The sequence below is a fragment of the Zootermopsis nevadensis genome, unplaced genomic scaffold (genome assembly GCF_977971745.1).
Source record: "Zootermopsis nevadensis isolate Lab colony 2312 unplaced genomic scaffold, Znev_1.0 Znev_ptg000020l, whole genome shotgun sequence".
NCBI classification, from domain to species: Eukaryota; Metazoa; Arthropoda; class Insecta; order Blattodea; family Termopsidae; genus Zootermopsis; species Zootermopsis nevadensis.
The window spans coordinates 1,845,372-1,872,742 of NW_028259152.1; the positions used below are offsets into that span (position 1 = coordinate 1,845,372).

The 27,371-nt window shown below is 39.0% G+C and overlaps 2 protein-coding genes across 4 annotated transcripts in view; both read left to right on the plus strand.

Moving 5' to 3' along the window:
• Window positions 1-7,097: 7,097 nt before the first annotated feature.
• mRRF1 (mitochondrial ribosome recycling factor 1) lies at window positions 7,098-10,241 on the plus strand. 3 transcript variants are annotated; one of them, XM_022058826.2, is made up of 6 exons: window positions 7,098-7,514; window positions 7,869-8,142; window positions 8,362-8,499; window positions 8,801-9,011; window positions 9,647-9,803; window positions 9,976-10,241. In XM_022058826.2, exons 2-6 carry the CDS (start codon window positions 7,878-7,880, stop codon window positions 10,057-10,059), a joined length of 855 nt encoding a protein of 284 aa, XP_021914518.1. In that variant the 5' UTR covers window positions 7,098-7,514; window positions 7,869-7,877; the 3' UTR covers window positions 10,060-10,241. The 3 variants fall into 3 exon arrangements, with proteins under 3 accessions (XP_021914518.1, XP_021914519.1, XP_021914520.1); XM_022058827.2 differs by having other exon boundaries at window positions 7,098-7,318; XM_022058828.2 differs by having other exon boundaries at window positions 7,098-7,290.
• Window positions 10,242-14,416: 4,175 nt separating this feature from the next.
• Window positions 14,417-27,371, plus strand: part of LOC110827293 (LIM homeobox transcription factor 1-beta.1) — a 40,188-nt gene continuing 27,233 nt past the window's right edge. Inside the window, exons 1-2 of the mRNA XM_022058829.2 lie at window positions 14,417-14,651; window positions 26,474-26,686. Of these exons, the coding sequence (XP_021914521.1) occupies window positions 26,484-26,686 (203 nt within the window). The 5' untranslated portion in view covers window positions 14,417-14,651; window positions 26,474-26,483. The remainder of the gene's footprint in view (window positions 14,652-26,473; window positions 26,687-27,371) is intronic.

Consider the following 27,371-nt stretch of genomic DNA (forward strand, 5'->3'; position numbering starts at 1 on the left):
AATTAGTTAATGTTACATTTCTTATTTTACTACGTGTATATCTATAAAACAAGTTTAACCGGTGTCAGTAATTTACAGTTAGTTAGCAACTTTTGATGTAGGCTTACACATTTTCTCTCTAGAATTCCCTCGACCCGCGGTTACATCTAAATAGCCACATACAACCCCCATTATAAAAATATTTGCCCATCCCTGGTCTAGGTAGAAAGTAAGTTTTAAAATAACATGTAACGTCTTTCAAAAGATGAATGGGTTAATAAAGAGGACATAAATTTGTAACACCAATCTGATGGAAATTGTTATTCAGACTATAATTTTATTTGGGTGGAACAAGAAGACGGATTTGGGTGGTACCTTTCCGCCTGAGCCCACCCACGGTTATCAAGCGAACATAAGCATGATAGTGTGGCGACGACATCCCTAATGCATTGTGGGGTCAGCATACGCCAACAAAAGTAGCTAGACATTATGTCACAATTTGTATTCATCGCACGGGATGACATATAAGTTCCACCATGGAGATGAATAGGAATGGGGAACTGCCTCAAAATGTGTGGTACTACGAGACGAGAAACAGTTTCCGAAAGTTCTTTAATTTGGACTATCATGGACACGAGATGAGTGCTAACGGTGGTGGTGAGATGTTTCAATTGATCAGATATGAAGGGGCGTGTTTAATTCGTATAACGGCTATCTTCATAACCCCTTTAAAACCGAAGCTCGCCTAAAAAGTCTCACTTATAAAGTTAAAATTGTAGGTTTGTGTGTTTGTTTCCCTATAGCTCGAGAACTGATTCGCCAATTTGCACCAAACTTAGCACGCTTGTTTCCTGAGACACGAAAGAACTCACAGAAGGATCTCCGGAAAAGTATCCTTAGTTCGATTCCCTCTCCTGGGTTCAAATCTCGGTGAAGATTTTGGTTTTAGCGATAATTCTTCTCTAATATTCAACTGTACTTCACCCTAGGAACAACATGCGACATTACACATACGAACCCACGACGAGAGCCCTGATGATAGGCATTGCGACGCCGAAAAGAAATGCCATCTTTTCCGCAGATGAACCTAGGAATGCCACTAGAAACGACAATCACAAATCGAGCCTGAGCATGGCGACACCAATTGTTGCTGTTATTTATAGTTTAAGAGACTGTACTGAACATGATGTCACACCATGGGAAGTAGACTGTCATATACACCTGTCTCAATAAGATATATACACGCTTTCAAAGAATGAAATTACAGACATTTTGCTGATGTGTATACATCTTTTTGGGACATTCTGTATGAAGGTATCATATGTTAATTTCTCTTGAAAGAGTCAACCAATCTTATCCGGTTTTTTAAAATTATTAATACACCCAATTACTTTTAACCGCCGGTCATTTAATAACCCTCGTTTATGTGTAGATTTTTAATTTTAATGTCGATAATGACAAATTGATGCTGCCTGGTAGTAGACAGGCGCAGTATATCAGCAGTCAGTTCAGGAAATAATTAAAACCTTCATGAATTGAACCGAGTTATCCGCCACAAAGTCTGTGGAGTTTTTACAGCCAAATAAATAAATATTTCGATGCCTTGGATAAGGTCTACTACTCATGCACTTCGTTTGGGAATCGTGTCTCTCAGACTGTCTGTCCTAACTCAAATTACGAATAGCCTATCAGTAATGGACTACAGTGGTTATTTAGGCGATATTAAATTTGGAAATGAAAATCTTAGCCAACAGCCCTCGGTTTTCATAACTCCTTTATCCAACGGTACCAACACGCAGGCAAGGAGAAATTGTGAAGAACCAACAACAGCATTTCATGGAGACTGTGCAACTTTCAGAAAGGAAAGAGACTTTATAACCACAAATTCTGACAGCCATAGAGGCCTTCGACTGATCAAACGCTAGGAATTGTGGGTTGAAATCCCGCTCGAAGCACAGATATATGCCTACGATTCTCTGCGTTGTCTTACGTTGTCCTACATAAACGCCTTGTGATTGGAGTCAGACAGATATCTAGAAAAATCATAATTCCGTCCTATTTCGAGAATACATCGAGTGAGAAAGAACTCAAAACTCAAAACTTACAAACTACCGACTAATGTCATAGTAAACATTCAGCTGAGCGGTGTTGTTACTTTGCACGAAAAACGATTTCCCATTGTTTACAAACCATTTATTTTATTTTAAACAAAAACCTAACTAAAATTATGTCCATAGAGCACAACCCTTCTTGTAAACTCTTCAGCTGGTAAAGGAAATACTGCCTTTTATGAAACCCAAAAGTTCATTTGCCATTTTCATAACAGCCCGCTAGTGTACCCTATTATCATCCACGGTAAAAAGAAAACCCAGTCCATATGTCCATATCCTATTTCTTTAAAATTCATGTTAATATTCATTTCATCTACTCCTGTATTTTGCAAGTTTCTCCTCCTTTCAGGATTTCTAATTGCCAACTCACAGCACAGGCTTTTATACATCTACTGTAGTCCACTTTTTCGATTTAAAATAGGCTATTACTATTGATTAGTAACCGACATAAATAAAATATTTCCACTCAACGTGAGTACCTAATTTGATTGTTTTAAGGTGCACAAAACATACTGTAAAATTACAATAGACTTGAAATTTGTATTTTCATAACATGTGTAACGATTTTTGGAGATGACATTTAACGAAAAAAACCAGTTACGTTGTGTGTTTTTCAACAGTAAGATTACTTTGACAAATTGTCAGCTAAGTACGCGGTGTGTGATCGGTGTTATCACAGAGGAGAGTATATATAATCCCTCTTTCATATTTAGTCCCGTGTTAGCATACTACAGACTTCATCTATCTAGAGCTAAATTCTGTAAGCTGAACACGAATCTATAAATGGAATCTGTGATTGAGTTAATGCAGTATAACATCGCGTCATATAGTACACCACCCTCACGAACAAGCATCCTCATTAAAGACGTTCCAGCGCAAAATGCCTGGGAACAAAAGGGGGTGGATTTGTAATCGGTGCCATTACAACGTGTAACGCGTTTTAAAGAAATGAGAAAAATGGAAAAGTAAAATCCATCAAGGAACATTAATGAAATAAATGACATGGAGAATGGAATGGAGGAGAATGATTATTCGAATTAGTCAAGTGACTTGAGCAACAAAGGATATTTAACCACTTAACCTTCATTCTACTATGCCTATGTGTCTCTGTCCTACACTTATTCTCGGGAGTCTACTCTTTAGAAAATGTAATTATATTCATGTCTGTAATGTAAAGTCTCTCCTTTGCAAAACATCTTTCTTGTCTTTTTAAGATTTCGTATATATTAAACACTGGCAAGCATTACATTGCATTAAACAGTAAATATCTGTCCAAGGACACGATATATTAAGTAAGTAATAAACTTATCATAATAAGAAGATTTCTGTCTTCTGGGTTATTGCGCTGTGTAGTCTGGTCGATGTTAACCAACGTTTCAGAGGTCATACTGCCTCCGTCATCAGGGCGATCATCGCCCTGATGACGGAGGCAGTATGACCTCTGAAACGTTGGTTAACATCGACCAGACTACACAGCGCAATAACCCAGAAGACAGAAATCTTCATACTCACCGCTGTGAGAACCTCAAGTCTTATCATAATAACATCTTGATAAACTCACAACAAACTGGGAGCTAAAACAGACAATGTGAATCTGACTTGTATCACTGCTTGTTAATATTACTGAAAGATGAGTGTTTGGGAGCCGTAACCCCCCCCCCTCCCCATCCAGTGTCGTGGTAATGACCCCAATATTGAAAAACGCCTTACTATTCACCGGACGTTTTCGATTCGTGAGCCTTGTTAGTTCTCTAATAATGAAACTAATAAGGTAACATTCAGGCATGACGAATGCGTAAACAAGGCATTGTATTGTAATTACGCGCCTTTAAGCGTGCGGCAGGACGGTCAAATCACCTGGTAGGGTACAGAACACCCTTCTCGCAGCACTTTTTAACACAGGCTCCACGCCCATGCCCTCAATCCGGTTAAATCGCTCATGTGTAACGAGAAATATACACCCACTCTCCCAAGGTTTTCCGGTAAAATTGCATTTTTTCGAACTGATATGTTGAATAAATAGCCCTCTGGTGCCGAAGAGAGAGAAAGAGGAAATTGGTGGGGAGAGAAGTGAGAGACACTTCGATTTCGGGGGGGGGGAAGAGCATATTATAGTTAGAAGGTCCCCAGGCAATGCCCGCTCGTCCTTCTGTTAAGGATAAAGTAAGAGTGAAGACGTTAGTGCGATAATTGGCAGAAAAGACGGAATTTTGAATTTTGTATTAGAGAAAGCTGAGGCTATTAATTTGGAAGTTTAGCACAAAATTTAGAAGTTTCTACAATTTAGAAGTTCCTACTCTGGTGCCGAAATTCGTCTAAATAATATTTAAGAATTCGGTTCGTACCGCAAAGAAAACACAACGCCTTATCATTACAGAGATCGACTTGTTAATGCTGTTTAAGGAAATCACAGCTGTAATGGCACATGCAGTGATATGAGTGGAATAAGTTTAATCCGTACACACAGTGGATTATCTGCAAAGGTTCCCGGCTGTTTTCTATCCTGTAATTTCAGTTTATATAGCAGACACTGCAATTAATCTTGATTTGCGGTCGCAAGATTTCCAATTAATTTTTAACGAAGGTCTACTTAAAATCATTACATGGCAGCTACAAGACGATTCCTTGTTAACTGCCGATGGCTAAGAGGCTTACTAGCTTCAGTCTGTGAAATGTGCGTGGCAGAGACGTGTGCTACTCCACTTACATACTTTCCAGCATATCGGGGCTCAGCGCTGGTGGCGTACGGTCTGAGAATTTATAGTAAAAAGTGGTGTTGAAATAAAACAATTCAGACTTACATATTACAGATGAGACGAGTAAACCCATTGGGCATTTTAAGTCCTCACTACGACAAAATATTCATTCGCTATTACAATGTTTCGGACTCCAATCTTTACAGACATGTTTTCAAACACATTTACTAAGCGTTAATTAGTTGCAAGCCTGACGAAGTCTTGAAATATACTCCCAATTTCCCAAAAACTACTGTACACAGAGAATTAATGCATTCAAAGAAGGAGAGAAGAAATATAGCAGTCAGCTGTAGTTAACACGGCCATAAACAGGAATCCAAGCTTTCGTTTCCACATGATTTATTTGTGGAGCATCTTTCCACTTATTTTTCGTGCTGACACTCTAATATAGCACATATAGAAGAATGGAGCAGAATTCCTTTCCGTCATTTTCGCCACGAGCCTCATTCCATCACAATTTAACTCAGAACACTTTCTACCTCCTCCCGCCAGCTTATGCTTTCCATATTTATTTTATTTATTTAGTGTTCTGTCTGACGACAGGTCCATATGAACAGGATCCTTCCATCCTTTTCTCGGACTGGGACCTGTTCATATACGTTCTTGGCAGATGATTCAGAAGTGGTTTGCCATTGCCTTCTTCTGTGTGTGAATGGAGTAATTGTTGGGATGCCACGGAGAAACCGGGGAAGAAGCCCGCGGAGGAAACCTCCGTGTTGCCTAGACCACGGCCTTGCCCAACACAAGTTATAAATTCGGGCACCGCCGGGAATCGAACCCGAGACCCCAGGATTACAAGGCCAGCATTCTATCCGCTAGACCACCGTGGCTACATGCTTTCCATATAATACGGTTTAAACTGACAGCAGTTGTACATCACTCGAAAAGCTTCGAAATGTCGTATTTTCACCAGATCTGTATATTGACTGATGATTATTGATACTAACAGCTTTAGATCATTACATCAGGGAGCAACTATGATTTGTCATTCGTCTACAAATATGTCGCTTATCGCCAACCAACAGTTGTTTTCCTAGAATCACAAACACGTCGCAGGCAACGTGTGTACCAGTGTGTTTACTCAACTGTGTAACCTGCCTGTGGGGACGTTGTAAAGTTGATTCATCACTCTCTATTCTAAAGACTGCGTTTCCACATGACACTCATCTTTCATACTTAGCACCTGCAATGGCTTGAACACAGCTAATACGATGCTTGAATGAGGCACTAGATCTTCAAGACTCTGAAGTAATGTTTCGTGGGAAATATCTGAGTACAGCCTGCGTGTCAGGACACTTTATTTTGTTCTGACTATTGCTAATGTTTACAAATTATTCAAAGGCAATTAGAGATAGTGCGCAGATTAGGACAGTGTAATTTAAATGAAAAACTAGCTATGATTACTTTATTCAACTCCATTCTCCAAGACAATTACTTTATTTTATGCATTATCGTTTGTTATGCAAGCAAATGGAATACGTAAAAGAAGTGAAAGACTTCACACACACAAATATCAGTCACCAGAGAAACACAAAGAACTCCTGTAAATTACGGTATGGAAAATCAAAAAGATTGAAATATAACATGAAGATGATTGTTTGGAAATGTGGTGGTAGGTGCATTGAAGTGAGTCAGGATTGTTCTTTTGAAAGGTTTTATAATGTACATTCAGGTTCAGCTACCATAGCGGTAGTTCGTTTGAAGATGTCTCACATTTAAGAAAACACATAAATCTTGAAGGAGAGTATGTGGTAACAAGTTTAACTCGAAGCTTCCTTTCTATGCGACTTGCCTAGTTTTATTCTATTTCACCGTTCGGCTACTTGCGGCAAATAATTGGGATGTTAATTATAGAAGCAACGGGCAAATGACGCTACTTCCAAATATATTTTTCTTACGCAATCATAAATTCAGAATAATGCAAAGTATTTCACTTTCATCGACTCAGGTTGCCAAAATATGCTATAGGCTAATATTTACAGTAGGAACAACATATTTAAAATACTAAGAAACGCGAAGAAACGGACAGTCAGATGTGAAGACCTTTCTCTTTAGTCTACCTTTGTTTGATTATTCTCATTACTGAGCCTCTTATATCAATAAACTCTTCGTTTTTACATAAATACTGCCTAAATGGTTGCGAAATAAGAATTTGTGTGCTAACGTTTAAATTTAGCTGTAGTTACAGTGACATCTATGAGGTACTATCTAAACTGTTTGAAGGTAGTGCACTCTCTCGGTCAGTTCGATGTTTGAACTCGATTAAAACAGCTGTTGTGATTTTATCTCGATATGTATGGAATATGAATAAATGAAGAAAACTATTTAAGCGAAATTTAAAGGATTTAATTTTGTGTACTTAGAACAATATATAATTATTATATTATAAGAGCAGCATTCTTGTGGTGTTTCTGTTGTGCTGAAATTGTCATATACGTCAACAAGTACGTCACGTTGTTTTATTAATGTTGTGTAAGTGAAATAAACTGAATGCACGCTACCATTCGAATTTTAAAATGAGATACATATTTTATTGAGTTTTACGAGTGGCTTAATCTGACAGATGTGTACATCAGCGTTTACTTTATCAGTAGCACTCATAAGACTCTTACGAAGCAAAAATGACGTTCTAACATAACCTAACCAGCAGCAAGGATGAAATATCTAGGTGAAGCCAATCGTTTCCATGTATGCCCAATCATGAGTACAATATACTGTGTAAAAGTTTAATGCAATTCTGTTACAGCACTCAAAGCAAATATTGTCAATACTCAGTATGTTATGTATGCAAATGATGTGGGTGACAAGGCAACCCTTGCACTGTGACTATTAACTGATCTTTTTTCAGTATGTTAACTTTTCCTTCTAATTATTCTGAATTGTGCAAGAATCAGTTTTTCAGCTGGGTATTAATTTAGCCATAAATATCATGGTTCATAAAATATCAGCACCACTATCTCCTCATTCACACAGGTGTACTGTATGCAATTCCACACTCCTGTATGGTTTTATTTAATTTCAGCCCTTCACAATGACGTGGAAACTTGTATTGCCATTTATTACAAGGGCAAAACGACTAGTTTCTACTCACCATATATCTTCTTTGCCGCGACTTCATCACTCAAGTCTCGTCACCCATGTTGCATGTATCCGTCATCGCCACAGCTCATGTTGCAACCTGGATTCAAAGTTTGCACTGGTGAACAATCAAACTATGACAATGCATTTTACATATATCTGGGCACGTGGATATGTTAAAGGGAAGGACAGAGGGAAAGATAAGAAGTCTGACAAAGGTATAGCTTATGTGCGAATGGTTGTATATACCAATTATTCAAGTAGGTGTTGAGATGTTGATGGTTGTGAAACTTGGTCTCCTATTCTCAAGGAAAAATAATGATTACAAGTAATTGGTAATGAGGTAATTGAATGAAAGGGAATAGAGAAATTACATAATAGGAAACTTTGTTATTTATAAACCTTTCCTAATATTGCTTAATGAAGTCTTTGTTTAGGAAAGAAGAAAGTTGCAGTAAATGATGAACAACTTGCAGAGTTAATAGAAATTAATACAATGAGAAAACAGATGCAGCAAGCAGTTGATCGGCTGAAAGAAGAATATGTGAAAAATTTGTCTCTTAGGTCAACAACAGGTATGTGATCGCATATTAACCTTTATCGACTTTGTATCACGGCTCACATACATTTTGCTGTGTGTTGTAGCGTGCAGGATATCCATTGCCCTCATGATGTTGGCAGACTCTACCAGACTACATAGTGCTTCAACCCCAAAGACAGCCATCTTCACCATTGTAATATCTACATGAATCGATCAATTAATGGAACTAATGAAACGAAGGCATGATTTTTATAGCAGTTACAGAGGATTGCTGTACATCAATACAGTATGATGATGACATATTGAAAATTATTGTATTCTGTATCATATTACAGGGTCAATCGAGACACTTCCAGTGAGTTTTGAAGGCAAGGAGTATCAATTGCAAGAATTGGCGCAGATAGTACGTAAAAATCCCAAAACAATCATCATAAATATGGCTGCATTTCCTCAAGTTATTCCAGCTGCCCTTCAGTCTATTGAGAAGAGCGGCATGAATTTAAATCCTCAGCAAGATGGTACTGCACTGTTCATACCAATTCCAAAGTGAGTTAGTGCAACGCTCCAGAACCAAAGTCTTTCCTTACAGGACTGATACATTACCCAAAACTTGTCGTAGAGGCTAGATGATTTTAAAAGTATTTTTCAAGCCGCAGTCTTTTTAAAGGCTAACATGTTTTTAACCTGGCAGGTCTCTAATTGAAATGCAAGTCATGTGTTTTTTTACTAATTACTGAATCACATACAGTTGAGTGTCAGCGAGCGTTTGGCAGAGAAATATTAATCCAGAATATGGTGTAAAATGAATGTTGCACCCGTCTATATTTACAGGTTTTGGTGCATGTTTAAATGCTACAAGATAAACCACTTGCAGTGAGTCTTTTTGCAAGTGAGACTCAGGTGAAAGAGTCAGATACTACTCCCATCATGGCTGACCCATAACGCATAAGTTTGCTTTACGGCCGCACCACCTAGGAACCTCGCTCTACATGCTTTTGCTTATGGATATTTCAAATTGATAACATATCAGTACAATATGTCCACTAAACTATGCAGTGAACTATTATGAGAAATAGCCCCTTTTCATTCTGAAGTTTCATAGTCTGAAATTCATATTAGCGTGAAAAACAGTCGCATGTTTATCGTGATAATTACTGTCCTATTTGTTATGTATATTTCAGGGTTACTAAAGAACACAGAGAGAATCTAGCAAAAAATGCTAAAGCACTCTTTATAAAATGTAGAGATTCTATAAAGGAAATACAGAACAAAAATGTGAAGACTGTGAAAAACAATTCCACCGTCTCACAGGATTTAGCGTTCAGTGCTCAGGAACAGGTTGGTAATTATGCTTTAATATATTTTTATGAGGATTTTAAAGAAAATGTTACATTCAGGAAGAAATTTAAGAAATCAAACATTTCAAGCTGTTGAAACAGAGGTTCATCTATACCCATCGCTGCTGTAAATTGTAATAAGAGATAATTTTTTTCTTTAACTTAAATTTCAGATTATCGAGATCGGTAACCAATATATATCTCAAGGAGAGATGATATTTGATGCCAAGCAAGCTGAATTAATTGGAAAAGACTAACAAAATATGGATATGAAAACTTCTGCGAAGATCATGTCACTATGTCATAAATTAGAATACTGAATTTTGTATGATTTATTAGAAATAGTAATTAAAGCACATTGTGTGTTTGTAAGATGGTATAATTGTGCTAACTGGCTGTAGTCAGACAACTGGCATATGAATTAATAGTTGGATTTTTATTTCTGTGGCTGCTATGTACCATTCCCTCTCTGGCCCAAACCTCTCTCTTCTTCATTAGATTTTATTTAAGGACAGTCATTATTATTCAAGCCTTCCTTTTACAGTCAACTCTAAATTTTTATCAAAAGTAACAATAAAAAGCATTAGGTTATTCAGGGTCAAAGTATTAAATGGACATTAAATTTACATCTCAACTACTGAGGCACCTTCAGGATTGAGGTTTTCTGTAACTACTTGAAGTAGCGTACTTAGCAGGTTATGTTGACTTCAGTGTTTTACATTTATTGTAAAGGAGTAGGGGCTTTAAACCCCCTGTATTACAGCGCTGCTAGAGAAACATTCTGTTCCACTGTCCTCTAAAATTTTGGCCTCCACCGACGAGTCAGAATAACATCTTACTGTTGTTACTTGTCTGATATCTGCATTCCAGTTGTGGTGTAACCATTCAATTGTACTACCTTCTTTAAAGGAAAGTCTTTGTTGCAATACCATATAAATGTTGTGCCATGTAGACATGTAGGTAGATACCAACAAATTTCACACATTCAAAACATGTTAAGAAAACCTTCTTGACCGACTGAAAGCACTGCAGAATAAAATATTTATGACGTACACAATTATATAGTTTTTATTCAGTTTCCCGCTAGATAGATGAATACACTTCACTTTTTCTCACTAGAGGCGCACGCTTTATGCATAGTACGAACTTTCCTCACTAGATAGAGCGATGATGAGCAGCTGCAGTGCTGCTGCTGTGACGTAACATAAGAATATATGAACACGCAACAACGGCGAAGGGGCCACAATTAGTATATAGAGTCTTATTTCCACATGATACAGAGTGGCCGCTAATGGTCGCGCCATACATTTGAATGAGCCACTTTTCCCACGACGACTTGGTCGCACTATCAATGAAATAGCATTCCCAAAGAGCGTTTTCACACGACCATCTTGTGTTTTATAAAGTAAAGTAAAGTTTGTCCCGCTATACGCCATGTAGGCGTTTGGGGTGAGTGGAGGTATAGCTCCTTTCTTCCTTGACCTCGGAACTAGATGGAGGTGAGTGGTCAGCATCACGCCCCGGCCGGCTTTACCCCCGGGAAAGGACCCCGGTACCCATTGTAGAGGAGGCTGGGTGGGCCCCAGAGCCGTTGGGGATCGAACCCCGGCCGTCCAGCCCGTAGCTAGTCACTATACTAACTGAGCTATCCCGGCTCACGTGTTTTATGAAGTATATTCTGAATTTTTAAACATTCGTATTTGATTTATTTCGTGTTTTCAAAGGCTTTTGCACTTTTGAAGAAAAAGTTTCGTAAAAATTATATTTAAAAATTCAGTTGCTGTAGAAAAGGAAACATAACGCGACACCATTACAAAGATTAATTTGTTGATACTGTTTGAATAAATGATCACTGTTTACTCTGAAAATAATTTGAAGATCTTTTGTGGGCTTAATGCAAAGCTGCTGGTTGTTACGTTGGATGATACAATCTGGGTTGGAGTCGAGAAACGCAAAGGCCCTTAAAATTTCGGTTAATATTATTACTTTCTTCATAGGCCTTAGTCAGAAGATTCCGTCGGAGTACTTAATATAATTCGAACACGAGAGCAACTACGACGTTATCAAACAGGTGAAAATATTCACAAGGGTACCAACACCTAATTAGCGACGTACAGAGCGTCGCAGGCGGTGGGTGGTAACGTGGGCTGGTTAATAGGAAAACTATCGCTGGGGCGAAGCGCTAAAATCGAGCCCTGACGACAATTCAACGAGTATTTCCCGGCCTCACCCCCTGGCACCGAGAGGGCATGCAGGTAGGCCTACCCAACCACAAATGCACACGGCGTCACAACCCAGAAGACCGACGCCGTCAATTACAGTATTGTTTTAAACCTAAGAGATGAGACTCATAGCTCAGTCTGGCATCCTGAGTTCTTGCGTAGATGGTCATAAATTGAGTTGGAATTATTTTGTTTCTTGTAATTATAAATATGTTACTCTTCATTATTTTTCGAAGTAGAAGTAGCAGTAGTGGTTTTGTTAGTAGCAGCAGACAGAAGAACATCGTCTATAACCTCAGTAAAGTTGCGGTCCACGTTAAATTTTTCGGATGTGATCTTAAAGCTTCGCACCGTCGCCATGATTATTATCGCTGACTAATATAAACATTTCACAGTATTCAGTATTAACATTTCTTACTATCTACACAACTTTTAGAATGAAACAATATCTTATGGCATCTGTACGTTTCGACAAAAATGTGCAAACATCAGACCAATACTTTTGTTTTCTTATGATACTAAGTTCATGTCTTAACTTTAAAATATTTTGCAAAAATATATTCGTACAGACTTGGCTTCTAAAGCGTTCGAGAAATATTGAGAATGAAAGGGGCATTGGCTCCAACGTCCCTAACAATAGGTGTAAGTAAATTTTTAAATTTGTAGCAGTGACATTTTGTCTAGAATTTAGGTTCACAAAAAATCATCTTATATTGCCACCATAAGTCAGATACTGAAAGGCAACGAAACTTATTCCTAGCCGTTTTTTCCTCGCAAAAATACGAGAACGTTTAGTAAGTAATAGAGTGACCCAAAAGGTTGTTATACAAACATCCATCATTCATCGTAAAACTGTCAACTTGTTTTACAAGAAGTATAAATGTTAATATTGTAACGATATTCGCAGAAGGTTTTAAATTTAGGTCTATTCACATAGTTTCAAAATATCCTATAAACAGAAAATGAGCCAGAAACTTGCAGCTTTTAAAGCAGTAGCCAATTGAAATTCTGACACATATAGATGACTGAATCCAGAAGCGAATTAGAACAGCTTGCTGGTGACTTCTTAAATTACTATGCACAAGCTTGAGATCAACACATACGGCACAGGTAGACCTGTTGAAATAAGGATTGTCATCAAACTTAAAGAACTAAAGTACAAGAAATCTTACCTATTGTTTTGTATAGGCATAAACTTGGTCCCTTACATTAAGGGAAGGACACAGAATGGGGGTGTTCGAGAAAAGAGCGTTGAGGAAATAACCTTTTTTTTTGGCGAAAGGGAAAGGAATAGGAAGTTAATGAAAATTACGTCATGAGGAGTTTAATGATACTTTTCATTTTGGGTTGGGGGGGGGGGTAGGCCTAGAGAGCTTACAAATCAAAGAAAATGAGATTAGAGGGGCATGTAGAGGTGTATCGATGTAAGAAAAGATGTGAAGTTAAAAATGCGCTGTGCTCGTAAGTCGAATGCTGCAGCCGTGTGTGCAAAGCTGAAGACCATGTCCAATTTTTCGGCAAACTTGGGAAAGACGAGAGATATGGAGAGGCCGACAAAACTTCGTCCATAAAACCTGACCTCTCGACCACTAAGAAGGTGAAGGTGTACGTGGAAGGGTGTCCAGCGACAATCTACGTATAGAGGTTCTCTAACAGGCGAGGAATTTCTTGACCAGCTGAGTTTCAGAAGAAATGTGTGCCATGGAGTTAGTTAATTTTAAGTGAAGCAGCCCTGACAAAGAGGACACCGCTGTCGCAGAGTTAACTGTGACAGCCATCTGCATTTACATACACCCGGCCCTGAACGGAACATCAGAAATCCTCCTCACTTGCTTCCTCTACACAGAAAGTAAGTTCCGAACCGTTCGGATAAATCCCAAGTGGAACACCGTACGACAGTCTTAACTGTTTCTGAAGTTGTTCCTTCCGACCATAGAGAAATTTATACCCTTTTCGGAACGACATGGAAAGAGACATAATGAGGAGCAGTGAAGTTGAATGGCTCGAATAAGAATATTGCAAGAAGAGAAGGGTTTATCAGCACAGAGCAGCGGGAGAGACCAACAGTAGTTTATTGGCAGACTGGGCCTCTGTCTGGCTGTTACGGTGTTGCATCCCGCGCGAACAGCTGATTGGTCCAGTATGGAAGTTGCGCCAGAGGAGGAGTCATCTGTCGGCGGACTCCGCCCCGCCGTCCTGGAGACTATGTCCTGCTTACGGTCGGCGACGTCGTCGGCGGAAGAATACAAGCCAGGGAAAGAACGTTTCGAGAGAAACTCCTATCGCCCCTTTGCCACGCGCGAAGGTGTCGGGGGTTGAGGACTGGGAGGGAGACGGGGGTAGAATGCGTGAGCAGAGATAATACATGCTAGTATTTCTGTATGGAAGTAGTTTCCCTTCGGGAAGACGGTTTTAACCATATAGTTGTTAAGATTATATTTCCTACAACGACCTCGACGGCGGAAAAGAAGATGCTTTTGAGATGTCTTCCCCTGGTAGCTTAGAGGATCCCACGACACTGCAGTCTCCAAGAGGACAGCTTTGCTGAGATTTCCAGAAATACGTAGTAGGAAACGTGAAAATTACCAGGAGACTTAACAGAAATAAAGTGCAAAATCATTGCGCAGGTGAGTTCGCTTAATAAACATATTCTGACGCGAGGCATGCCTCCCAAATACACTAACGAATGCGACACGTGGTTACTTCTCTTTCATAAACAATTATATTGTTGGCGTTCTTTAAAAAACTTCTATGGCCGGTTTTTCCTATTTAATAGTGTTTAGAGTAACTGTAGCCTGTGTTTCCCGACAACATTATATCTGTTTAAAACTTTGAAGCTGAAACTTCTAAATAACATTTAAGAACTCAATCCGTACCGCAAAGAAAACACCACATTTCACCATTATAATCAGTCGGTTTATGCTGTTTAGAGAAATAGTCGCTGTTTATAGTGATAATCATACGAAGCCCATGAATAGAAAATGCAGACTTGCTGATTATTAAAGCATTGGTATGTGCAGATCTAATTACCAACGAGTGTTAAATGTAAAACCAACTTACGCCACTACCTACATGCGTAGGCCTTGAGCATTTCTGGCAACAATTAAAAGATTTAGTATGTCAGTGTTAAATACTGGCTATGAGACCTCATTACAGTCTCCTGGATTTCTTTAGACCTGGGCCTTCGTGGTTCTTGAACACTGTCAATAATTTCAACATTATGTCTACTTACTTGAACAATTAAAAACTTCGTTATGACATAGTATACAATGAACAGCATAGTAACAACTATTATTATTATTATTACTGAATTATTTTAAGCTAGTATTTTTTTTACTAGAGATGCTCTACGCCTACGGCTTATAGATAGTAAACGTAAGTGTTATTTAATTTTTAAAAAAACCCACTGCTAATTAGGCTTATACGTTATGTGCCAGCTACTTTAACAATCAGGAAGTACACTTTTTGTATTTATGGCTTTCGTATCATTCTCAATGTAAATATCGATTACTTATTTAAAAAATATAAGCAGTTGACCTTTTTACCTCATTAATGGTGAACCGGAGTTTTATTTGTGGTAAGGACTATATTATATACTGTAACGAGGAACAGCAACCTAACCTAACCTAACTTTCAGATATATCATAGACTAGGCATAGTAATTAATCCTAGACATGATCTATAAGTCATAAATTAGCTGCGAATAAAAATCACATTATTAATTCTGAATCCAATATCTTTATCTACCTTCCTGAGTACAGCGTAAGTTCATTTAAAATAAGTATAAACATTTTCGAAACAACCCTTCCTGTTTCTCTGTTCTACAAACGTACTACTTTATTTACTTTGTAAAACAACCCTATTGTAACTTACACCGAGGTTGTGTTAACTGCTAAATTTTTTTGACTGCTTGTGAAATTACGGAGTTGAGAAACACGATCTACGTCCTCGAATTAATACAACTCTTTTAACAATTTACGTTTCTAGTAAGCCTATAGACTTCTACCGATTAGAACTTCGCTACTTCTTCAGAAATAAATGCGCTACATATTCTTACCGCATACGGTCACTATAATGCTATATTATTGAACTTTAATTAAGTAATAGAAGTGTGTGAACAGCAGTTTTCTGTAACAAATGTCTCCAAATATTGATTATAAGCGTTTGTAATAGCATAACCTTCATTGAAGATGTTTGTATTTTGGATTTTGCGCTATAAAATTTGGTAGAAATTTATCGGCGTTTCAGACGTGATTGCATCCTTGCTACAAGAATTATCGCCTTCATGACGGAAGCTTAAAGCACCTCTGAAAAGCCGATAACCTTCTACCAGACTGCACGGCGCCACCAACCTAAGATACAGCCATCTTCATATTCGCCTTCATGAGAACTTGAAATGAAGCAACCGATGTTATTTGTAATGCCTAAATTTAATTTATTACTGTATAAGTTAAATACCAATCAGTAGGCCACTCCTATGCGGGTGTTTACGTCACAAGCTGAATAGTAGGAACATGTGTAAACCTACAGCAAACAGATTTAGATATTTACAGTCATTCTGTAACAACATTTGTAAGGAAATTTAATACTCACGATATTAACTTTTTAAGCCTGCTAAATATGGAGTGCTCTATTCTTCATGTTCGGAGTTCATGTACGTCTGATATGTGCCTTTGGTAGGACCAACAGACCATCCTGGCTGTCGATTTTGGTCTTCTGGTTTGTAACGCAGTGTGAATTTATAGATAGATACCGACGTTTCGGAGAAACATGCTGCCTCCATCTTTAGGGCTGGCCCATACGGCGGTACAAATCAGAAGATCAACGTCCACAGCTTCACCGCTGTGAGAATATTAAATACAATCCAGGCTCTGCTTTTCGGAATGCTGCATCCTTCAGTGATATTCCAGAACCGATCCGCAGCGGGTAGAAAAGGGCTGTAGATATGAGTTATTGATAACTGAGTGACACAATGAACTCCAGACCCATATAGGTTTCTTTCCTCCTACACTCGAAGTTAAAAAGTTACGTATGGGAGTCAATATTTTATTGCAGTTCTAAAATATCCGCTTTTCATTCGTATTTCCCCTTCTATCGCATCTACTATAGACTAACCCTCTATGGAAGCTTTGACGACAAAAAGATGACATGTTACTTTTTCCCACATTTTCCGATAGTGAATATGGTCTTTATGTATGGAAAAATGCATTTCAACAAACGATAGATCATACAACACAGGCAATTAATCGTGCAGGAACTTAAAAAGTAAAGCTGTCCCACTATACGCCATGTAGGCGCTTGGGGGGGAGAGATATAGCTCTTATTCAGTCTTGACCTCGGCACTAGAAGAGGATGAGTGCTTTACCCCCGGGAAAGGACCCCGGTACCAATTTTTTAAGAGGCTAAGTGGACCCAGAGTCTAGAGGAAAAATCCTCTGCCCCCGTCGGGGATCGAATCCTATACGCAAACATATTTATATTGATCTGCGTTTGAATGGAACAAATTTTAAAACGCTTAGTCTCCATTTTGCCATACTGATTAAACTTAGATTAACTGTAACAGATAAAAGTGAAATATTAATTATTCCCCATTCTGAGCCGATATTAGTAAAATGGAAAGTTTCAGAGCAATACACCTTCTATTACGTTGACCTAGTGAAAATGGATAACAAAGCTGACGAAATGAACAGTAGAATAAAATAAATTAAAAAACTTTTTCCACTTTAAAACCCTAATCTTCGTCCTTTTAGTAAGAAGCCCGTGCAGTAGCCACAAGAGAAGTTGACGCTTTATTTTAAAGTTTTATTATCACGTACTCAGAAATAATTCAGCATTGAACTATGTAATAGTTGGGATTATAATTTTCAAGACGCATGTGTTAGAACGATGTTACGTATAACGGTCTATGTGATGTGAGACTCCGACCGTGAAGCTGTCGATGTTGGTCTTCTGGGTTGTAATATCATGTGGACCTGTAGGTAGAATCCACTCGGCGTCAAAACCCAGAACGATATCGACGCTCACCGAAGTCATTTACAAACATAAAAGAGAGCATTACTCTGTTGGTTGGACCTAATCTGAAGTTTAACTATTTAAATACCACACTGATTATTTGCGAGATACAGAGTGGCATGAGTCTAAATATGTACCGAGAGCTAATACAGTGGTAACAGTAGCCTGTGTCACAAATTTCAGGAGTACTTCTTTCGAATCCCAAGTAGGAACCAGTTACCCTGTCGTCTTTCATAGGTTAACCAAGTACCTATATCAAAATACGTGCCAGGACAGTAATTAAATATCCTACGACCATTTTCTGCCATATCTCTCCTAATTCATGAATCATAATCATCTTTCTCTCGTAATTCGAAGCTTCGTTACTTTAGTATTGATACAGCGTTGTAAAATACGCATATATTAGTCCAAAAGTTGAATATTCTTACAATTATACATATAATAAATCCCATTAAAGTAAATAACAATAAAGAATAAAATAAACTCCGATATTTAAATATCATCAACAAAAACAAAAAATTGTAAACCATAATCAACAAAACTTAAAGAAAATAAGTGACGCAGAAATGTATACTGGCAATCTAATTGTAAAATAACTTAAAATTATTTTAAAATCTGGTCATTCTAATGTGTTAAGACTTAATTCAATATTATGTTCACTTCCCGGAATGACCAGCAATATTTCCATCTACCACCAAGACCAGAACGGCTCTAACCCCAACCAATCTCCTCTTAAAGCTGCCGGAACATGAAACTCGCCATTCGCCCCTATCCATTGCCGAGGATATACCTCCACTCTCCCGCACGTCGTGGAGCTTAATAACATCTTCTAACCTATCTTGTCACGCTCAGGCCCCTGTATCTGTTTCCGAGAGTGCACAAGCCGAATCATCTTGGTATGCGGTTCTGTGTCTGTGTCATTATTGATCAGAGTTGACCTTCATCCGGTTACAGATTGGACGACCGAACACACCACAATGCACGTCACTTGGTGGTTATGAATAAACTCCGCCCACCATCAGTTATTTCGCTGATTTATTACAAATTATGCGTCGCCTACACACAAATGGACAAACGTCATTCCTCCCCGATCACTGAGGGCGGAAGTGATCTGTTCTTTCTAGATGTCCGCAGGTCATACGCCTATATCGTATATCACTTATCAAGCATGAAGCTTTTATTGTAACACCTGAAGTGATGATGGTTTACATTAAAATGGATCTTTCTTTTAAAACAGACTTAAATGCACAAATAATAATATTTAAACATCAATACGTTTAAAGTCTTAAGCGTTGATTTATTTTCTTGTTTGTTTATTATTAATTTACTTTCCGTTAACAGAGTCTTTTATAGACATGATTCAAGCACGTGTCTTTAATTACGTAATTTCGTCTAGACCTAAGTATTTGCCTACGTTTTTTTTAAATTATTTTAGTCAGCAGGCTTGCAGTAGAGTAGGTATATGCTAATATAAGCATTTGTACTTGCTGCGAAAGTTAATTATAATTAAATACAATAAACAAAAAGGAGAAAGCAATACTGTAAACACGTAAATCTCTCTTCAACACGTAGAAGTTCCTACGAAACTTTCTGGCAGCAAAAACAGTTCATTCTCCTCACTTGTGGAACTGTTTCTGTGTGCTTGCTTGTTTGTGTACAAGTGACCTACTGCTGGAACTGTTCCTACAGTTCCCATTTAGTCTCCCTGTGGAATTTCGCAGGTGCCCAGACCTCAGACACAGCTTAATAAACATATAATGGCCAGCTTCTCACTTCAAAGGCCTTGGTTCGCTCCCTAGTCCATACTGGATTTGTACTGGACACAGTGGCATTTGGACAGGTCCTTCCACGCGTCCTTCATTTCTCTGTCATCAGCATTCTGTCGTTTCTCCCATCTGTGGGATGTGCGTCCGTTAGCAGCCGCAGTTCCACAGGGACGTAGTTTCACCCCATCACAACAAAAACATAATAATTTGCTGGCGTTACTTGGCGTCTGCAGAGATGCATTTCGGCAGCACTGAGAGGCCGAGAAGAGCTTTGTTCAATACGTAACAGGACAGGAAATTTTCTCTTCGACTCTGGGGCCCACCTAACCTCCCATCCAATGGATACCGGCTTACTTCTTCGGGATAAAGCGACACAAGTGTGAATCTATCCATTTATCTCAATCTAGAGCCAAAGTAACCGGACCAAGATTCGAACCGGAACTCCGGATTAAGAAACAGAGATCCTACCCACTAGACAGCAACGTGACGTACTTTAGAGAAAGCTGTACTATTTATTGAGTAAATTACTTACTAAATAGCATTTTCTTGAGGTCATATAGTCTTCTGCTTTTGTAAGGGGGCTGGTGTTGTAGCATAGGGTGACGCGGTGATTAATCGAATTAAATTATATTGACGTAACGCCATTTTCTGACTGGTTTGTCGCTTACTGTAGTGAGATAATCTGTACTTGTATGTTGTACGAACATTTCCACGGGCCTCATAATAAACAACATTGTAAATCGTTCGGCTATCACATGCCTCCCCACCCCGCAACCATCAACAACTCACACACTGTACCGTCAGAATATATACACTCTGTGTTCGTATTATATAACACGAAAACCTGGTATGGGTGTGTATTCTGCGACTAGCACCATCCATCATTGGGCCATCACCGATCTCAAATCCCGTGTACAGAGGGATGAGGATGTGGCGAATCCCACATACATCTTCTGTTCTGATGTCACAGTGGCAACATCTACGAGCAACCATCAGAAAATACGCTCGCAATACCAGGCAGACCCCACCAAAGCATAGCTTCCTATGCTGGAGCCCGGGTTAACACCATGGGGCACATTACACAAGACAAATGTCCGGATAAAAACAGTTTTTTTTGTGAATGAGGATGGGGGGATGGTGTGTAGCCTATACGTCAGGGGTGAGAGCTGTAGTGTGTATGGTTGCAATAGGGGGATGTAGGTGGGACTTTCAGCCCAAACCACTGGTATTTGGAAACCTGCAGAAGTAGTATATACCACCACCCCTAAAACTACCCCTGCATTTTAAATTCCAATAATTTTCTATAGCTGTGAAAGAGTGCTAGATGTTAGAGAAATACGGGGAAGGATGGGGTTAAAGGCAGAATAATAATAAAAAGACTGAGGTATTTGTGTATGTGCATAGGATACTCCATCACAGGCTTTATATCTCGCTTTTATAATCAGAAGCCGATAAAAAGATAGATAAGCATTTTGAAGGTATGGGTGTTCGGAACCGTAGATTACTCCATTCCTCCCTCAGATATAGAATACAAAACCCTCCCGCCCAAATAGTTTTTCAGATAATTGTCTGATGCTTCCGTCCTAACTTCTGGTACCTTCCCCCACTCAAAAACCCGTAACCTCATGAAATAACCACATCCTGTTGAAAGATTCTCACAACCGCAAGTTCGCCGTTCCAAAGTTATACACACACACTGACAGGTAGTAACAGTAACATATGAATATAAGAATAAGTAGGCCCATTTTATAGAACTTCTGTTTAATTCGAATGAAATGTTATAAAATATGACAGGAAGCGAACGAAAATAAGTATTTTTCACTTCCTATTCATCAACGATTCTGCTTTCATTGCGCGCACTGGCGGCTGGCAACTAGCGCACCTTCGCCCGAACTCCCATAATGCGAATGAGTGAGAAAGTTTATTACTAAAATCTAAAGAGAACTGAGATGCAGTAAAATCTCCCGAGATTAGACAATTCTATTGCAGGTCCAGGGTCTGTCGAAGTGATGTAATCCGTCTTCTGGGCTGTAGTGCCGTGTAGTCTGGTAGAAGTTCACCAAAGGTGATATATCGCCCTGATGACAGAGGCAGGAAGTACTTCTGAAACGTAGGTAAACTTCTATGAAATTCAAAAAATGCCTGTCGTTGAATTCCTTCAAAGGATCTAGTCACTGGTCTTCCGTTTCGGACCACTCACGTCCGTTCAACGCGCCAGCCACACTTCGCCTTCCACTGCTCTCGTATTGATCATGACACGCAGACAGGCAAAACGACGAAGAGACGAGGACGCGAGAAGATGGCGAAACTTGCCTCGCAGAAGCTCCTTTTCCCGTCGACAAACTTAACGTTTAACGGCAGCTTAATGAATTCGAGGTAGGCCTAATTGCTTTTAGAATCTGATATGCCTGACCCTACCAGTAACATCTAACCTCAGGTTTAAGCTTCTCATATTATATCTTCATTTAGATTGCTTGCTGTTTATTGCTAATAGATTCCAAAGGAGTGAATCACATCTCGAGGGATAAATATGTCTATGTACACACCGTAAGTTACTAAAGTGGTAGTTGTAAGATAAAATTATTGTGTTATGAATGATTGAAGAGAATAATTATACTTACAGAACTGAGACGTTAAGTTTATTTCCACATGTTTTGTGGTAATAAGAAGTCTTTGCAATCTTTCACATTCTATGCACACGAAGGAAAAACTCACTTACTCAGAGAAATACTCAAAAACAGAACCTATCAACTATTCTGTGACGTACAGGGCCAATTAATCCTCAACGCCCGATAAAAAGCGATTAGACTACAAGCTGTACAGAGACGTACGAGAAGTTGCCGCATCAGCACGGCGAATCCTTATAAAGACATCCGGCTCTCCTCAGATTCAAACAGTTAGGGTGGGAATTATCAGCTACGGACCTGGAAGGTCATATCAAGTAACGAACGCCCAAGTATTCACTTAAAGCCAAGTGGTAACTATATATACCACCTGCTTTAATAGTCATTAACCTTGCGTTTTGTATTTCATATGATTCTCGCTCTAAACAGCGATTATTTCTCTAAACATCATTAAATAATTGGTTCTTAGAGCGCAGATGTCTTGTGATTTATTTTAGGTACTGACTGATTTCAATATTATTTAGAGGAGTTTCCGTTTCCAGGGTTTAGAGAATATGCAAAGTAACAGAAACATAAATTGTAATTAAATATTAATAAATAAGACGAACAACTGAAGATGACGGTTTCCTAGGTCGTTGTGCCGTGTAATCTTGTAGAAGTTTACCGACGTTTCAGAGATTCTTGCTGGCTCCATCATCAGGGCAATCACCCTGACGATGGGGGCACCTCTGAATTTTCTGGTGTCAGGTAATTACTTTCATTACATAAGGAGATACAGCATTACAAAAAAATTATGACCTGCGTGAATCATCCGTGGTCATTTGGGTTGCACCGTGGAGTATTCTGTATATACGGCTGTGTACATTTTTACTTCCTTACTCTTAACAGAACCAAATTTCAAATTTAAGGAGAAAAACTACGAAATCAAAATCCTATATTATAAATGACATCAAACATAATGGCAATTCCAACTGGTAAATTAATATTTTTAAGTTCCTAAGCTGTTTCTCAGCATAGGCCAACTGACTCAGTTTCTTAATGTTTATTTATTTTCTTATCATGTGGATCTTCCGCATGGACATCCCTGTATTAACGTAAGCCGTAAATAGATTAAGGACTTGTAGTTGTTGACACAAATGTAGAGGGTGCCTCGTGAACACATGCAACCCGAAGTCTTACGCGCTAATGGGATCTCCCTGTCATCACCTCAACTAACGTGCTCGACCTTTACAATCACTAAAATAGAGCGAACCCCCATTGCGGAACTGCAGAGATGTCAGAGGTTGGTTTGTCACATGCCATGTGGCACTCAATACGTGGGTTTGACCTCATGTCATCCACAGCTCTGTTAAGAATCCGAAAATAAATCAAGTGTCTTCGATGAATGAAACTCTCACAACTGATTCTTGCTTAAGTTACAAGGAAACAGGCTAACTCACTCCATGAAACACAGTCCTTACATTGTCCACATTTCATTGCTACCCGAAGGTTTATTGCTGATTTTACTGTAGATTTCTACCGGTCCATACACTGACTCACTCTAAGCCAGTCCATACTCTCATACCCTGTTTCTTTATGATAATTATCATCCCATCTACACCTCAGGATTTCCTACAAAAATTTAAAAACCAAGATTTCAGAATGTCAGAACAAATCTAGAAGTACAGACATAACGGAATTAGAGACTTTGGACACCCTCGAATACGATGGTCAGAAAGAACCAAACGGCTTAAACCTTGATCGTCAATTACGATGACGTTTACTAAACATTCAGCAAGATAGTGCTAATATAGACATTCTGTGTGTATCTGTGCGTTCTGTATGCTGGACTCCCATCGCCTGTCTCAGCTGACTGCAGTCACGTGTAGTCTGTGACCTCCTCCTCCTCCTCACTCCATCTCCCACACGCCCTTCCGTCATCCTTGTTCCTAGAGCATGCAGCATCCACAGAGCCGCGTAATCGGATATTCAGAAGGGAATTACACCAAGCGTGATTAATTGATTCAGAGCAGGGGACAAAAACTAAATCTTGACTACTTAGGAACAACATAGGCGTCACTTGTCACGTCAGAGCTTGGCGTCTTTCTTCGTACACGCAGTCAGCCACTGACTTTGTGGTGCTCTGCGCGTTGCAAGCACCTGTAACGATTTTGATGCTCGAATAATAGAAAATAATTTCCTTAAAATCAGAAATCAAAACTTTTTTGCTTACCCACACTTGGGGTAAATCATATATGCTTATTTACAGTAATATCTGGTTCATAACGCTACACAGAAAGACCATTCTTCGACGGTCTGAAAGATTTGTTCATCCAATCCTTAATTTAAAACAGCAAAGTTATTCGTGTTAAACACTAAGCAATAAACGCATTTGAGTTGTATTAATTTAACACAAATGTTATTCGTGTCAAACAACAGAATGTCTCGCGTCATACACACAGGTGTTACAGACCCGACCTCGCTGCGTCTTAGTTTAAACAGAGAGGGTCACGTCTGTCTAAGTTATTGCTTCGCCCCTCTGTGATGGGACAGAGAAGGGGTTACAGTGCATGGAAACGCATATAATATTGAAGCGTGCAATGCAGAGAACTCTACGGATTGAGTTACACTAGAGAAGCAGAAGATGAAAGGAGGTTATCTGGGGGTAAGTTACCCTCACAGACACCCGGATACACGAGGGTCCGTACCAGGGGATAGACGATCGGAATATGCAAATAAGTGCTGAGGCTTAACCGGTAGCCAAAGTTACCGTAAGCACCAAAAGGATTACAAAGTCAGGCCATCGCAGGAGTTTAGCGAATATCAGATTGTGAGGAGACAAACAGGGGAAGATTAAAATACAATCCACGGATCACACCTCACTTTTGTTATTGTTTAAACATTAAATATATCAAGTTATGAAAGCGTAATGATACAAAACAAAGTTTAGTTTAATGGCCGAAACAAAATAACGCGAGATGGTAACACACTAATAGGGACTAATGTATCAATTAAGCATCACTGTTCTTAAATTCTCAATAAGCTTGGTGTTGATGTTGAATCTGCTTTTGGATATGGCACTGTATACGTCAGCCCTGATTATATAGAGACATTAAGCCTACTCCACACGGTAAACATAAATGCAGGCTCAACATAAAAAAAAATAACCATGGAAACTTTTTAAATTAAAAATAGACATTGTAAAAAACTTCTGGGTACCCTATAATTCAGAAATGCGTAGCTAAGTCAGTGGACAGAAATCAAAGGCTTTGGCGGTTAGGTTTCATCTGACGGTCGGGACCGAAGACTTCACTTTGGAGCACAGAAACTCAAAACTCTCTACCCAAAGCTCTGTGAACTTTACCAATACTTCTCTCTGCCCCCTCCCCCCCCCCCCACACTCACTTCCTCCCTCTGTTCCACCTTCCTCATTTCGTATCGCTTGGACTGAATGTGTTGTCTAGAAACTGCACATTAACACAGACTTTATCCTGTCCTTTCCCCGCCCTTTGAAAGTTTACAAGTTGGCTGAAGACTAATAGCCCAACACATTGCATGAAATTGCATTTCAAAAGAGTAAGGCCATTATTTCACAGTGTCAAAGTTTACTGTTAGGATTATTTGCGCCTGTGCTATAGAGTGAGAAGCTGTGACATGTTACGTCCCCTATGAGCAATGCGAATGGACCAATTTTAAGCGTTCTGTTGTAGGGGGTATTTTAAGATGGGAGGAATTATTTAAAAAAACAATCTACGAGCACTCCGTTACAGTTCTAAACAAAATATATACCCATGAACAAAATTAAATAAGACTAGAATGAACATGTAAATCATCTCGTCGAAGTATGAAGTTTTCTGATAATGGTGCGTTATAATAATTAAACATTTTCTTCAGAACATTGTCCATCGTGTAAATTATAACATTACGACGTTTCGAAAGCTTGATTCTGCTTTCGTGATGCGGTAAAAGAGAGAAAGGTGGTAGAAGACTTATCTGTTGGGGCCTCTGGTTGGGTCTGGCGAAGTCCAGAAGACAGGGTTCTCACCAAGGTGTTCTTGTTTTGGGCAGGGCCGCTGTGATGGCCGAGGACCGCGTGGGTGGCAAGGTGTCGGTGGCCCTGTGCGGGGTGTGTTGCCGGCCAATCTGTGACAGGTACATCATGCGAGTGGTGGACGTGTCATACCACGAACGCTGCCTGCAGTGCAGTGTTTGTGGAGCACGTCTTGCCCACACCTGCTTCACTCGCGACTCCAAACTTTACTGTCGACTCGACTATGACAGGTGGGTAAGCACTTCAGACATAAGACTTGCTTTCAATACGACTCTCTTCGACGAGTTGCAACTATTTTTCGTTCATCATTTATGTATTCTTGAGATCTCGGGTTGAAATCTCGGCCCGGAACTAGTTTCTCTCAGTTTTTCTTAGTTTTCTCAGTCCCTCCAGGTAAATTCCGGGGTAGAACCTAAAATTAAGTTATAGCTGCTTCCTTCCGTATCCTTCCAATTTATCATGTATTAGCCGTTCTATCATTTATTCCTATAGGCCTATAAATTAGTCTGAACTATTGGCAGCATCCTAAAATAAGCAATTAAAAAATAACACATTTCTCTTACTATCTCTTTCAAATATATATGTTGATTGGTAATTATTCTTTAAAATTAGTATTTCCCGTACAATAAACCGGATTATATTCCTTAGTTAAATAATGGTATTAAATGATATTAATTATGTGCTGCTTTGTTAGGCTTTTCAATAAGGGTGTTTTAATCAGTACCTTAAACATTCTCTTTGTTATTTAGGATAATTTACTAGCATATTATTCAATTTCTTTTGTGAGTGTACTAAATAACGCTGATGAATAGTAAGCAGTCGAAAACCACCTGAAAAAGATCTGTTACACGAGGTCCTACGTTCGGCCCAAACTACAGCCCATTAACCTTAAAATAACAAATAACCTGTTAGGAC

Coding starts and splice junctions, on each gene's coding strand:
- mRRF1 (XM_022058826.2), top strand. CDS start 7,878: ATGACGTGGAAACTTGTATTGCCATTTATTACAAGGGCAAAACGACTA. Junction 8,143..8,361: donor AGATAAGAAGTCTGACAAAG/GTATAGCTTATG, acceptor GTCTTTGTTTAG/GAAAGAAGAAAGTTGCAGTA. Junction 9,804..9,975: donor CGTTCAGTGCTCAGGAACAG/GTTGGTAATTAT, acceptor CTTAAATTTCAG/ATTATCGAGATCGGTAACCA.